The sequence below is a fragment of the Myotis myotis genome, unplaced genomic scaffold (assembly GCF_014108235.1).
Source record: "Myotis myotis isolate mMyoMyo1 unplaced genomic scaffold, mMyoMyo1.p scaffold_m19_p_2, whole genome shotgun sequence".
Classification (NCBI taxonomy): domain Eukaryota; kingdom Metazoa; phylum Chordata; class Mammalia; order Chiroptera; family Vespertilionidae; genus Myotis; species Myotis myotis.
This window is the reverse complement of record NW_023416324.1, coordinates 100,351,510-100,366,773: the sequence shown is the minus strand read 5'-3', so window position 1 is coordinate 100,366,773 and position 15,264 is coordinate 100,351,510. Positions and strand designations below refer to the sequence as shown.

Sequence of the window (15,264 nt, the reverse complement as noted above, 5' to 3'; positions counted from 1 at the left end):
TTGGGGGTTGCCGATCAGGGCCCCAGTTAGGCCAGTTGGCTGCTGCAGTGCTTGTCATAGTGACCAGTCGTTCTGGTCATTCCGGTCACTTGGCTTTTATATATATACTAGAGGCCCGATGCACGAAATTCATGCAAGAGTAGGCCTTCCTCCGGATGCCCGCATTGGCTTCCCTCTGGCACCCGGAACCCAGGCTTCCCTCCAGCCACTGGCAGGCACCTGGGACCCAGGGTTTGCTCTGGCCCTGACTTCATCTGGAAGGATGTCTGGAATGACATCCGGAATGATGTCTGGTCTAATTAGCATATTACCCTTTTAGTACTATAGATAGATTTGCACTGATTTGGGGATTCAATTCCCATAGATACATACACACACACCTATGTATGTATAGATATATACATACAAATTCATATACATATGTGCATATATGTTCCTTCATTTAGGATTTGTGCAAGTCCTGCCTCAAATGAGTCCAGGCAGGATTGTGTTATCATGTGATAGCTCCAAATCCTTCCTCAGTTAATAGGTGAAAGATCAGTTTCTGCACATGACAGGCAGTTTTGGTTATGGACATCAAGAGCAACATGTGCAGCCCTGGCTGGTTTGGCTCAGTGGATAGAGTGTCAGCCTGCGGACTGAAGGGTCCCAGGTTTAATTCCAGTCAAGGGCATGTATCTTGGTTGCGGGCACATCCCCAGTAGGGGGTGTGCAGGAGGCAGCTGGTTGATGTTTCTCTCTCATCAATGTTTCTCACTCTCTATCCCTCTCCCTTCCTCTCTGTAAAAAATCAATAAAATATATATTTTTAAAAAAAGAGCAACATGTGCAAAAGCCTCTACTTTCAGAGATGGAATCAACAGAAAAGTTTCCAAATGAAAAGAACTTAAATATGTCCAAGAAAGAAAGGTAATGTCAGTGGCAATGTGGTTTCTCTTATTTCTGAACTTCCTTTTCCCCCTCTGGTTTTTTCTTTTTAATCAGCTCCATGAAGGACATCCTAAATGCTACATGAAACACAAACTATTATTTTTCCTTCCAGTATTTAAAAAATGATATTTATAAATATATTAAAGAAACTTCTATATACAGTAGGTCCTCAGGTTACGTCAGAGATCCGTTCCTACGGCGCGATGTAATGCGATTTTCACCATAAGTCGAAATCCACTTACGTAAGCACCTACATCACTCACATGGAGCACATAACAGCAGTAATGAAGTGAAACAGTAAAATAAATTTAAAAGAAAGATAACAATTCCTGACCTTTACTTGTGGTAAATAAATAATAAAAAACATAAAGCACATATACATATGTTGAAATGACGGAACCTCTTTTTAATAAATAAACGGGAGATGGCGATGTAACCACAAAACAACGTACGTCAAGTCCAACATAACCTGAGGACTGGTTGTAATCAGGACAGTGATCATTAGTAAAAACATCTCTAAGTAATCATATATTTTTTAAAAATATATTTTATTGATTTTTTACAGAGAGGAAGGGAGAAGGATAGAGAGTTAGAAACATCAATGAGAGAGAAACATCGATCAGCTGCCTCCTGCACACCTCCTACTGGGGATGTGCCCAAACCAAGGTACATGCATTTGACCGGAATCGAACCCGGGACCCCTCAGTCTGCAGGCTGACGCTCTATCCACTGAGCCAAAGCGGCTAGGGCTAAGTAATCATATTCTTGATTTCTGGTAGTCACATTTGGAAATTGCTTCCTAACAATGATGTGAGAGTTTTTAAACTGTTCCTAGATGCACAAGGGGAGAAAAATCTCTGGGGGAGAAAAATCAGACTGGCCAAATATTTTTTTTTTGCTAGAATCCATCCTGACAGCCCAAACTTAAAATAGTATAAAGAAAAATATTAGACTCTATAAATGTCCCAGAATTTGTCTTTAATTGGGAAAAGAATTAAACACACATGGAACTTTCTAAAATATCTTTAACAAGCCACTTTGGGAGCTCAATTCAGAAACAGAAGTCAATATACTGAAACAGTTATTTCTGTGCAGCTCCAAAATTCTTTATAAATACAGCCATTTGGAAGGATGACCCTGGATCAAAAGTTTTATACCTGTGTATTACATTAGGTGTGCATGCCTCATCTGAGTTGCCATAAATTGTCTCTGTAATTTCCTCCTGAGTAGCAGTCCTAACCACCCTGACTACCACCATAGTCTCTGGAGCTTCCATATCCATATCCTAGGTCCATGGTCGGCAAACTGCGGCTCGCGAGCCACATGCGGCTCTTTGGCCCCTTGAGTGTGGCTCTTCCTAAGCCTTAGGAGTACCCTAATTAAGTTAATAACAATGTACCTACCTATATAGTTTAAGTTTAAAAAATTTGGCTCTCAAAAGAAATTTCAATCATTGTACTGTTGATATTTGGCTCTGTTGACTAATGAGTTTGCCTACCACTGCTCTAGGTTGACTGTCATACCTGCCACTCCCATATCTCGGTCCATGCCCATGGGCCCCAAAGTTTGGTTCTCTGGGCAGACTTGCCTACATGGTTCACACAGGTCTGGCAACAGTCCAGAGACTCTCCATTCAGGGCTCTCATGGCATCTGAAGCATTCTTTGGACTGGTGAAGGTAATGAAGCCAAAACATTGGGATCACTGAATCTCTGGTCCTGGACAACAACGACCTCAGAAATAGTCCTGAAGCTGAAGTGATCTTCCAGAGCCTACTCATCAGTGTTGAAATTGAGCCCTCCAACCAAGAGCTTCCCTCCTTCAGAGGACATGCAATGAATCTGAGTCCTGGAAATTAAGAAGCAAAAGGGTTGAGCATCGACCTCTGAACCAGGAGGTTACGTTCGATTCCTGGTCAGGGCACATGCCTGGGTTGCCAGTAGAGAGTGTGCAGGAGGCAGCCAATCAATGATTTTCTCTCATCATTGATGTTTCTATCTCTCACTCCCTCTCCCTTCCTCTCTGAAATAAATAAAACATAAAATAAAATCAACAAAAAATAAAAGGGATAGATGGAACGTTAGCACTGAACTTCTTTACGAACATTGTTAACCCGTCATGTCTACTAAGTTCAAAGCCATGAGAATATTCAAAGTACAACCTACAAAGCAGTTATTTAAGATTACTATAGAAACATACAAACTGGGAGTGCTGAGAAAATGGTGAGATGAAATGGCAGTATAAATGACTCTAGGAAAAGAATCATGTGACATGTGAAAGATAATCATAATACATGTCTGCAGTGGATGACGATCAGCAACAGAGCATAAAAGTACTTCAGGAGATAAAAGCAACTCTTGAGTTTGATTTGCAACAATGTTGGATGACTGTTCAATTAATTCAGAAGTTGAGCACTCAGACAAATTAGGTAAATCTGGTTCTAATCTATAATAATAAAAGCATAATATGCTAATTAGACCGGACATCCTTCTGGATGACCTTCCAGACAAAGCCAGGGCTGCAAGGGAAGCCCAGGTCCCAGGTGCTGGAGGAAAGCTTCATTCCCGGGTGCCAGAGAGAAGCTGGTGCCGGCAGCTGGGGGAAGGAAGGCCTACTCTTGCATGAATTTCGTGCATTGGGCCTCTAGTAAAAAATAAAACAAGCTAGATAATTTCTATGGATTCAACTTATTCGAATTGAATGTACAATCAGCATAAGTGGTGGAACCTTTAGAATAGAATTCACCTGCTGCTATGGGATTCTTTGTTAGAAGACATTATAATTAGGTGTGTGGTTTGGGGGAAGAAAAGTTTTTTATGTTTCTCGGAAGGTTCTCTCTTGGGCCCATTCCTTTTTAGTATGTTCAACTTAAGCAAATTAATTTTTTGGATTCTTTATCTGTAAAACTGAGGATAATAATAAATAATAGTATCCTCATAAGGTGTTTGGGAAAATTAAATGAGTTAATACATATGAAGTACTAAGAAAAGGACATGGAACAGAGGAGGGGCTTACTTATTAGCTATGGCTATTATTACTAACACTTTTTCCAGGCAAACTCATTATGTCAACTATTACTGGGAGCTTTATGATTTCTAAGTCTATCAGACATCTTGGTCCTATTATTTCATCTACCTAATAGGCATCTCTGCTTGGATATATAAATGGCACCTCAAGTGAAATAAATCAACTACCTAGAATAGGATTTCGGCTCTGGCCAGTTTGGCTCAGTTGTTTGGAGTGTCATCCAATACACTGAAAGGTTGCGGGTTCAATTTCTGGTTTGGGCACATACCCAGGTTTCCGGTTCAATCCCTGGTTGGGGTGGGTATCGGAGGCAACCAGCCAATGTTTCTCTCTCTCTTTCTCCATTTCCCTCTTACTAAAATCAATCAATAAGCATGTCCTCAGGTGAGGATTAAATTAATTAAAAAATAGGATTTCCACCCCAAACGAGGTTCTTTTTACATGCATGTTAATGTATGTCAGTCACGCTGGTAACCTCAGACTCATCATTTCCTTTTCTCTTGTTCACATCCAATATGATTGAAATAGAACAAAATGCTGTTTTTTCCTTTTTATAAAGGCAATACTTGTTCATTGTAGAAAACTTGGAAAATATGGAAAAATAAAAAATATTATCCATAACAATAACATCCTAAACTTTGTGTTAAGAATTTCAACATAATTTTCTATTTTCCCAGATATTCAAGAGCCTACTGTATATATACATGTGATCTTTTAAAATCTAAAAATGTCTTCACTATTGGAAACATTTTGTAAAACTTGTTTTCAACTGAGATTTTAAAATTCAAATTCTAAAAGAAAACATTTTTGAAGGTTTGGAAAATACAGATAACTCAACATCTTGAGATGATTACTGTTAACATTTTGGTGTACCCTGTTTTGCTACTGAAATATAAATTTGGGGGGCATTCATATGTATGTACACATAGGTGTAATATAGTTATAAAAGTCCAAAAACAGTATTTGTGGCCTACCTTAAATTATGAACTTCTAATTTTTCATATGCTTTTAAAAGCATGAATTAAATTTAACATATATGCTTCATACTCATACATGTCCAACATAATATATTTAACCAATTGTCTCCAAAAGGTTCCAATTGGAACACGCTCACCAAAATGGCCTGAGTGCTAAAGAGAACAAAAGACCAAAACTTTTGAGAACACATCAGGTAAAAGATCATTTCATTGATATAGTTCAGCAATTTTCAACCTTTTTCATCTCATGGCACACATAAATTAATTATTAAAAATTCTGTGGCACACTGAAAAAAATAATTTTTGCTGATCTGACAAGAAAAGGTATGATTTTGATTCATTCTAGATGACTATTGTGTGGGCTGTTGTCATTTTTAAAATATTTATTAAAAATATTTTTATTGGCTTCAGAGAGGAAGGGAGAGGGAGAGAGATAGAAACATCAATGAGAGAATCATTGATCAGCTGCCTCCTGCCTGTCCCACACTGTGGATTGAGCCCACAACCCAGGGATGTGCCCTTGACTGGAATTGAACCTGGGACCCATCAGTCTTCAGGCCGAAGCTCTATCCACTGAGCCAAACCAGCTAGGGCTGTTGTCATTTTTTAAAATAAATATTTTTTATTCTTAATATGTTTTTTATTGATTTTTAAAGAGAGAAGAGAAGAGGCAGGGAGATAAAAACATCAACGAGTTGCCTCCCTTAGAACCCCAGGGGTGGGGTATCAAACCCTCAACCTGGGTATGTGCTCCGACAAAGAATCGAACCAGCAACCTTTCGGTGCACTGGCCCACGTTCAACCAAGTGACCCACACCAGCCAGGGCTGTTGTCATTTTTTTTACTTGGCAATCTAAGGGAAAATAGGTCATTACCCCTGATTGAATAATCAGGTAGTGCATGCTTTAAAAATTCTTGCGGCACACCGCTGAAAATCGCTGATCTAGCCTAGTCCTTAGCCCATGTCTGATAAACACTTGTTTCCCAGACCAGCGCTGCTCATTCTCTGACAGCAAATAGGAATGTGACTTGTGACCCGCAGGCGCGGAGCCCGGGAGAATGGGGCCAGAAGGAGGTGCCATCAGGATGAGCGCTGCGCGAAGTACGACGTGGGAGGTGCGCAGTGGGAGTGCGGCCGCAGTCGTGGGCGAGGCGCATAGTGCTGACGCAAGACGCACGCGGGGTGGTCCTCTCCTCTGCCGGAGACGGCGCTGCGTCACTGGCTTTAGGCGCTCGGCGACTGGAAACGGTGACTGTTTGGGCCTCAGCGCTGGCCTGTCGCGCCCTGGGGTCCAGGCTGGCGGCGCGATGAGGCGCAGCAAGGCGGAGGTGGAACGGTACATCGCTTCGGTGCAGGGTTTCACCCCGTCGTCCCGAGAGGTGAGCGGGTACTGAAGAGACGGGTGGCTTCCGCCCAGGCCTGGCCGTGGCCCCGCGTGGCGCTCGCCTCGCGCCCGCCTCTCGCCCTCCTCATGGCTCACGGCGGCCGCCGCTCCCCGGGATTTCTGTTGAGACGCCGGCCGGCTTGCGCGGTCCGATGGCGGCGTGGGGTTCTCGAGCTTGAGGGGCACTGGAGGAGGGGTGAGGCCGCGGCGGGCGGCCTTGGGTTGCCAGCGCTTCCTCTTTCTCTGGCCCCTTCTGACTCACCCGTGGGCCCAGCCTGGCCCGGGTTTCCTTGGGCGCGGGCGGCCCGCGAGGCCTCGTCCCCGGGCGTGGGCGCCTCCCACAGCCAGCGGGGTTCTTTTCGTCTCCTGGACAGTTACCCGCCGCGGCGGAGGCGGCGCCTTCCGGCTTTGGAGGGTGGTGGAACCCCGCGGGGATTGGCACGGCTCCGGGTGGGCCCTTGCTGCTATGACGGACCAGTGTGGGCGTGCAGGTGACCCGCAGCAGGGACAGTCACGTGTGCAACTGCCTGGCTGGTAGACCGCGCAAAGGATACTGGAAGTGCTCCTTGTTTTGAGGCGGGTTCCACCTCCCGCCCCAGCACTCTGAAAACTTGTGTGTTTTTTTTTTAAAGTAAAACGGAATCTTGGGAATTCTAAGTTTCTTGCAGGGAGTTGTTACTATGCCTTAAAAATTTTGACTTTTTCGACCACATGCTCTTAGAGCATTTTTGCTCTTTTAAAATAAATACTGTACTAGATAAATTTTGTGTTCAACGTGACTTTAGTGATTGTGTGTGTGTAGTGTGAGGAAAAAGGAATTAAGGGTGGCTGTACACAGAATCTTGAGTCGGTTTGCCTGTGGTTGAAACTACTATTTGGTTTATAAGCTGTGGGACTTGAGACAAGTTGAACGTATTTCATCAATAAGATGGAGTTTTTTTTTTTTTTTTTATAGGAGCATGTAGGATAATCCATGCTGAGCGTTTAGGGCAATGCTTGGCACACAGTAAGCACTAAATGAATGTTGATGTTAAAAAGAATCAGTCATTCTGACCTGTTGTGGGCAAGGACCTATAAGAATAAAAATAAGTGAGGTAATTTTTTAAAAAATATCCCCAAAACTCAAAGAGGATCAACACATAATTGTATCTTTTGTCATATACTGGACATTTGTTATCTTAATTTGTGCTCCCAACAACCCTGTGGATATTGACACCCGGAGAAATTAAAGATACTTATTCAAGTTCAATAGGTGTTTCAACAGGACTTTGATAGTGGGTCTGATTTAGTATTTTTTAGGAATAGTGGAGTAGGTTACAGCCTGTTTCTTCAGAGAAGAATGGGTACCTACAAATTGCTGGTGTAGTCATGAACACATGTGGTGTCCGAATATAAAACAGAACCTTACTAAGGGTTTTTGTACCCTTGAAATTGATACGATGCCCCCCTCCCATGGCAAATGGGTTTTATTTATTTTATTTTTATAATTCTTTATTGTTTAAAGTATTAGATACCACTTTTGTTTTTAAAAGCAGGTTTAGCCCTAACCAGTTTGGCTCAGTGGATAGAGCATCGGCCTGCGGACTCAAGGGTCCCAGGTTCGATTCTGGTCAAGGGCATGTACCTTGGTTGTGGGCACATCCCCAGTAGCGGGTGTGCAGGAGGCAGCTGATCGATGTTTCTCTCTCATTGATGTTTCTAACTCTCTATCCCTCTCCCTTCCTCTCTGTAAAAAATCAATAAAATATATTTAAAAAATGTTTCTAACTCTCTATCCCTCTCCCTTCCTCTCTGTAAAAAATCAATAAAATATGTTAAAAAAAAAAAGACAGTGGAGGGCACCCTCAAAGGCTCTAAGGGAGAACCATTCCTTGCCTTTAAAAAAAAAAAAAAAAAAAAAAAAAAAGCAGGTTTAAAGCTTTCATGAGATTGTTAGTGGGCACTCTTGCTCCTCAAAATTAAGAACCGCTATTCTAGACAGAAGTTAGAATGTTCTTTGAATTACCTAGCTCTTCTATCACATAAAGAGGGTTGGAGGCAAATTTTTAAGGATTGGTTATTATGGCCATCTCTCTTTTACATTTATTTATTTTTAAAAATATATGTATTTTATTGATTTTTTTTACAGAGAGGAAGGGCGAGGGATAGAGAGTTAGAAACATCAATGAGAGAGGAACATCGATCAGCTGCCTCCTGCACACTCCCTACTGGGGATGTGCCTGCAATGAAGGTATATGCCCTTCACTGGAATCGAACCTGGCACCCATCAGTCCGCAGGCGGACTCTCTATCCACTGAGCAAAACTGGTTAGGGCTCTCTTTTCCATTTAAAGAGTATTATTTTAATCAGATGTTTTTCTTCAAACAAGGAGAAATAGTTTACTTTAGAGCCTGGTGGAACTCATGATGGCATTCGTTAAACTTGCCTCTAAGTGAAATGACAAAAATGGGTGCTTTGGATAACAGAAGGGAGGTGGTGGAGGCAGCTGTGAAGAGTAGAAAGACTAGTATTTACTTGGCTCCCATTTGGCAGAGACTGGCCCTGTGTGAACTGATCATGCTTTCTAGGTTATCCTATTTCTGGAGTGAGGTGTTGGGTTCATATTCTCAGATTTTCCCTTGCTGCCATTTGTTCATCTCTTGTTTTGCCATTTTTCTTCTTCTTTACACCAGCCCTTGTTGAAATTTTCACTTGTGCTTCTTTAATTTTTATTTTTCCACATGGCTTCTATTTAGTTTTTTAGATTTCTGTCTAGTTAGCTTTTCATTCCAGACCCCTGATTCCTACTCCTCGGAAGCAATTTGTCAACTCTTACTTGTTTGCCCTACCATTCAGCTGTACTTCTGAATAACGTGTATACTTTTTTCTTTTTTTTTTTTTACAGAGAGGAAGGGAGAGGGATAGAGAGTTAGAAACATCGATGAAAGAGAAACATCGATCAGCTGCCTCCTGCACACTCCCTACTGGGGATGTGCCTGTAACCAAGGTACATGCCCTTGACCGGAATCGAACCTGGGATCCTTCAGTCCGTAGGCGGACACTATCCACTGAGCCAAACCGGTTAGGGCAGTGGTTCTCAACCTTCCTAATGCCGCGACCCTTTAATACAGTTCCTCATGTTGTGGTGACCCCCAACCATAAAATTATTTTCGTTGCTACTTCATAACTGTAATTTTGCTACTGTTATGAATCGTAATGTAAATATCTGATATGCAGGATGTATTTTCATTGTTACAAATTGAACTTATTTAAAGCATAGTGGTTAATCACAAAAACAATATGTAATTATATATGTGTTTTCCAATGGTCTTAGGCGACCCCTGTGAAAGGGTCGTTCGACCCCCAAAGGGGTCCTGACCCACAGGTTGAGAACCACTGGGTTAGGGCAACATGTATACTTTTATTTCTTGATCTTCTCTCCATTTTAGACACTTTCTGCTCTGTTCCTCCAGACGTCTGCCCACAGATGTTTTTTCCCACCCCTTGTTCTTCCAGAACTGTTTCTGTAATTTTTAGTTAAATGAATATTTAGTGTTTATATAATTACGAGAAAGTATATGTCTTTGAACTTGAGTTGTCTTTATTGTGTTATTTTTTTCTGGAGTTAACAATTGGTTTATTTTTTGGTGTGTTTAGCTTTCGGTGATGTATTATTAATTCTTTACTCAAACCCAATTTAAACTCTCAAGTGTGATCAAACAATTCACATCACCCACAATTTCAAGTTAAAAAACATTTTTTTTTTTTAAGTGTATTCCTTCTGGAGCACTCTTGTTTTACTGCTCCAGCCTGGAGTGGTTTCTGTTTCTCTGCTACACAGCTGTGTTCCTGGGACTTTTCCTTTATCATCATTTTGAGAAATCCCTTCACTTTTCTGTGTTAGACTTTTGGTTTCTTGTAACTCTTGTCCTCTTACTTCCTCTGTTTTGGTTTAGCACAATCTCCAGTTTGCTTTGAGAAGGAATGAGGGGGGAATTTTTAACATAGTGTGTCTGATTACCTAATTTAACTGATAGTTTGGTTATCAGATTCTAGATTTGAAATAATGTTTTCCTTAATTTTGAGAGCATTGCTTAATTTTCTGATCTTTTGTACTATTGTTAGATGTTTGATGTGATTCTTGTTGATAGCTTATAGGTTTTCTGAAGATTCTTTTCAATTGGCAAACTTATTTCTTTCAGTTCTGGGACATTTCTTTGAGCCACTGTCTGTCTCTTTTTTCTGTCATCTTTCAGATGTGTTTGCTTGTTTATTATTCAATATTGTTCTTCTCTTTTTAATAGGCTTTGTTATTGATTTTAGAGAAAGAGGAAGGGAGAGAGAGAGAGAAACATTGATGAGAGAGAAACATTAATTGGCTGCCTCCTGCACACCCCCTACCAGGGATGGAGCCGGCGACCCAGGCATTTCAACCTTTTGGTACCAGAGACTACACTCAACCAACTGAGCTACACCAGCCAGGGCTCAATATTGTTCCTTAGTAATTTCAGATATACAGCATAGTGGTTAGAAAATCGTGTACTTTACAGAATGGGCCTTCTGTTGCTTCACGTACCCACCTGTCCCCATACATAGTTATGATACTAGAGCAGTGATGGCAAACCTTTTGAGCTCGGCGTGTCAAAATTTTGAAAAACCCTAACTTAACTCTGGTGCCGTGTCACATATAGAAATATTCATAATTTTTTTTTTGATATTTGCAACCATAGTAAAAAAAAGATATATATATATATATATTTTTTTTAATTAAATCTTTATTGTTCAGATTATTACATTAGTTACTCTTTTTTTCCCACCATAACTCCCCTCCACCCAGTTCCCACCCCACCCTCCGCCCTCACTCCCCACCCACTGTCCTCATCCATAGGTGCACGATTATTGTCCAATCTCTTCTGTCACCACCCCCCCCCCCCAAGAATAGTCCATTCCCTTTCTATGTCCCTGATTCTATTACAATCACCAGTTCATACTGTTCATCAGATTATTTATTCACTTGATTTTTAGATTCACTTGTTGATAGATATGTATTTGTTGTTCATAATTTGTATCTTTACCTTTTTCTTCTTCTTCCTCTTCTTAAAGGATACCTTTCAGCATTTCATATAATACTGGTTTGGTGGTGATGAACTCCTTTAGCTGCTTCTTATCTGTGAAGCTCTTTATCTGGCCTTCACTTCTGAATGATAGCTTTGCTGGATAAAGTAATCTTGGCTGTAGGTTTTTGGTATTCATCACTTTGAATATTTTTTGCCACTCCCTTCTGGCCTGCAAAGTTTCTGTTGATAATTCAGCTGACACATCCAGGGGTGGGCAAACTTTTTGACTCGAGGGCCACAATGGGTTCTTAAACTGGACCGGAGGGCCAGAACAAAAGCATGGATGGAGTGTTTGTGTGAACTAATATAAATTCAAAGTAAACATCATTACATAAAAGGGTATGGTCTTTTTTTTCAATAGTTTTATTCATTTCAAACGGGCCGGATCCAGCCTGCGGGCCGTAGTTTGCCCACGGCTGGTTGTATGGGTACTCACTTGTAGGTAACTGATTTTCTTTCTCTTGCTGCTTTTAGGATTCTCTCTTTCTCTTTTGCTCTTGGCATTTTAATTATGATGTGTCTTGGTGTGGTCCTCTTTGGATTCCTTTTGTTTGGGGTTCTCTGCGTTTTCTGGACTTGTAAGTCTATTTCTTTCACCAGGTAGGGGAAGTTTTCTGTCATTATTTCTTCAAAGAGGTTTTCAATATCTTGCTCTCTCTCTTCTTCTGGCACCCCTATAATTCGGATGTTGGTATGCTTGAAGCTGTCCCAGAGGCTCCTTACGCTATCTTCGTATTTTTGGATTCTTTTTTCATTTTGCTTTTCCGGATGGGTGTTTTTTGCTTCTTCGTATTTCAAATCTTTGACTTGATTCTTGCGATCCTCTGGTCTGCTGTTGGGAGTCTGTATAATATTCTTTATTTCAGTCAGTGTATGCTTAATTTCTAGTTGGTCCTTTATCACAACCTCAAGGGTCTCATTAGATTTCTTGAGGATCTCACTACATTTATCAACGGTCTCACTAGTCTTCTTGAAGATCTCACTACATTTATCGGGGGGTCTCACCAGTCTTTTCGAGGGCTTTATTAAATTTATCGACAGCTTCTAGACAGTTCTTTAAAGACCTTAAAAGTGTGGTTTTGAACTCTATATCCAGCAGTTTGCTTTCCTCCCATTCTGTCATTTGTGTCCTGTTTCTTTGTCTCGGCATTTTTTATGCTTCGCTGTGTCGATAGAGTGCCTTTCTGTCCCAATTACCTGAGGTAGACACTCTTGGTGCACCCCCTTGTGGGCTTTGTGCACAGTCTTGTAATTAAGCCTTGATTGTTGTAGTTATCACTGTGAGGAATTGACCTACAGGCCAATTGGCTGTGAGAATCAGCTGTGTCTGCAGTGGGAGAACTTCTGCGCTGGAGACCCCTCTGGGGCTAGACTTGCTTCCATGGGGCTTTGGTGCTCACTGAGTCTGCCCCCTGAGTGTGTCTTTTATGGTTCCACGGAGCTGCAAACTGGATGGTCCCACTCTGACCTCTGGGCTTCCTGGCTCCTGGATCTCTAGGGAGGTGCTAATCTAGCCTTTGCCTGAGGCTATTCAGCAAAAGTCTCCCTGCAGGGCTTGGGCGGGGCAGGTCCCACGGGATCAACAGGGTAGGGTTAGCAATTATGGCTGCTCTCAGTCTTGCCCTCAGAGGCTCTGCTTCTCAGTGTCCCAGTAATCGCTGCAAGCCCCACGGAGAGAAAGCTGCCCTAGGGTTCTGAGCGATGCCAGACTGTCCCGCTTCTCCCGTATGAGTCTGGGTCCCTAGAGACTCGCCCAGAACTGGAGCTCAGAGCCTGAGACTCCCTCCCGATTGAAAACAACAACCATGTCCTCAGCCGCCAGCCCGCTCCTCATGCACTCCACACCTTAGTATTTTACTTCAGCACTGCGCCTCCTCTGAGTCTCGGTATGCTTTTCTCTTTCCTCCTAGTTGTAGAACTTCCACTCAGTCAGCCTTCCTGTGGTTCTGGATGATGTCCGTTCTGTCTTTTAGTTGTATTTTTGAAGTGGTTGTTCGAGGCAGCAAACTCCGGTGTTTACCTATGCCGCCATCTTGGTTTCTAGATTTATATTTTTGATATTTATTTTACATATTTAAATGCCATTTAACAAAGAAAAATCGACCAAAGTATGTATAAAATGAACAAAAACAGAAAAACAATGTATATTTAGGAAAAAATAATAATAAAAACAATAATAATCAAATGGTACGAAAACTAGAAATTAGTGATTTTTTTGGTGCTGAAGTTTGTCTTCTAATTCTTCGATTGCAGGTTCATACTTGGTGCACTTCAAGGCCAAGCAAGCGCCACTCACTTCCTCTGTTAGCTGGTTTCTTTTGTTCGTTTTAATATTATTTAATGCTGAGAACAAAGTCTCACAAAAATATGTTGATGAAAAAACTGTTAGCAAAGCCATCGCTAGATTTTTGTATGTTGCTAAAAGTGTCAGTTACTCTGTTCCAAGCACTCAAAATTTCTTGTTCAAGTTGCACTCTTCTTCATTATTCAAATGATTTTGTTCCAGATTTTCAAGTTTCGACCTTAAGTCGACAAACACATGAGTCCAAATGCTACCTTGAAAATCTGCGAGTTGCACCTCTAAATCATCAGTTTGCATCCATTGGAAATCCTTTAATTCCAAAGTACTGTAAACAACTACATCTGGATACTTAATTATTTTAATGGTCTGTTCTAGGCTTCTAAATTGGTCGAATCTTTCGCTGAACTGTTCCAATAAGGAGTTTACTATATACTGGTACTCGATTGCACTTGTTGTAGTGGCCTTCTCGAAATAGTTTTTTATCTGAGGAAAATACAAGATTTAGTTTCAATATCTTGCTTGAAAATTTTAAGTTTACTTTCAAAAGATTTGATGTATCCAAACCGGTTTCGGCGGAATCTTTATTTTTAACGGGGAAAGAAAGTTCTGTTCCTTTTAAATGCCATTTTGATTGTTACATATTATTGTCATAAGTTATTGTCATTCCTCATATCTTTGAAATTTATGAGTTCATGATGGTGGGGCGGTGGGTGGGGGGCCTCTGTATACCCAATTCTGGTATATTCCTTTGCTTTGTAAAAGTATATTTGATTTTCTTGACCTGTTTTTGCAGCGTTAAGAATACTGAATGAGCCGTAACCGGTTTGGCTCAGTGGATAGAGCGTTGGCCTATGGACTTAAAGGTCCCAGGTTCGATTCCAGTCAAGGGCATGTACCTTGGTTGTGGGCACATCCCCAGTAGGGGGTGAGCAGGAGGCAGCTGATCGATGTTTCTCTCTCATCGATGTTTCTAACTCTCTATCTCCTTTCCTCTCTGTAAAAAATCAATAAAATATATATTAAAAAAAGTACTGAATGAAGTTTAAGATTGCTTATAGTTCTTTAGTTTAGAATATACTCTGTTAAAAAAGATGTAGTGTCAAGACTGTCATACTAAGATCACTTGGAATAATTTCCTTAGTATATGTCAGTATTTTGACATAAAATTAGAGTATATTTTTAACAGCTTTACTGAGATGTAACTCACATACCATACAGATGAGTTTTGGTATGTTACTTTATTGATGTTTTAAATTGTGGTAAAATATATATAACAAAAGTTGCCATTTTTACCACCATTAAGTATATAATTCAGTTGTATTAATTACATTCATAATGTTGTTCAGCCATCACCATTATCTACATAGTTATGTTTTTGAGGAGTCCAATTATACATGGATTTTTGATTGCATGGGAGGTCAGTACCCCTACACACCCAGGGGTCAACTGTCTTTGTAAAACTTTTCATCACCTTGAACAGAAACTTGGTAACAATTAAGCAATAACTCTCATGTTACCCTTCTCCCCCTAGCCCTGGTTACCTCTAAT

The 15,264-nt window shown here is 41.0% G+C and overlaps 1 protein-coding gene and 1 pseudogene across 11 annotated transcripts in view; one reads left to right on the top strand and one right to left on the bottom strand.

Annotated features, from left to right (window-relative positions):
* Positions 1-1,552: 1,552 nt before the first annotated feature.
* LOC118675614 lies at positions 1,553-4,258 on the bottom strand (annotated as a pseudogene).
* Positions 4,259-6,037: 1,779 nt separating this feature from the next.
* RANBP2 (RAN binding protein 2) overlaps positions 6,038-15,264 on the top strand; it is a 93,219-nt gene continuing 83,992 nt past the window's right edge. For 2 of the 11 annotated variants that reach the window (XM_036351060.1, XM_036351061.1), the window contains exon 1: positions 6,048-6,313. In XM_036351060.1, coding sequence (XP_036206953.1) covers positions 6,242-6,313 — 72 coding nt within the window. In that variant the 5' untranslated portion in view covers positions 6,048-6,241. Of the gene's footprint in view, positions 6,314-15,264 lie in introns of all 11 variants that reach the window. The other 9 variants (XM_036351055.1, XM_036351066.1, XM_036351065.1 and 6 more) reach the window with 8 other exon arrangements.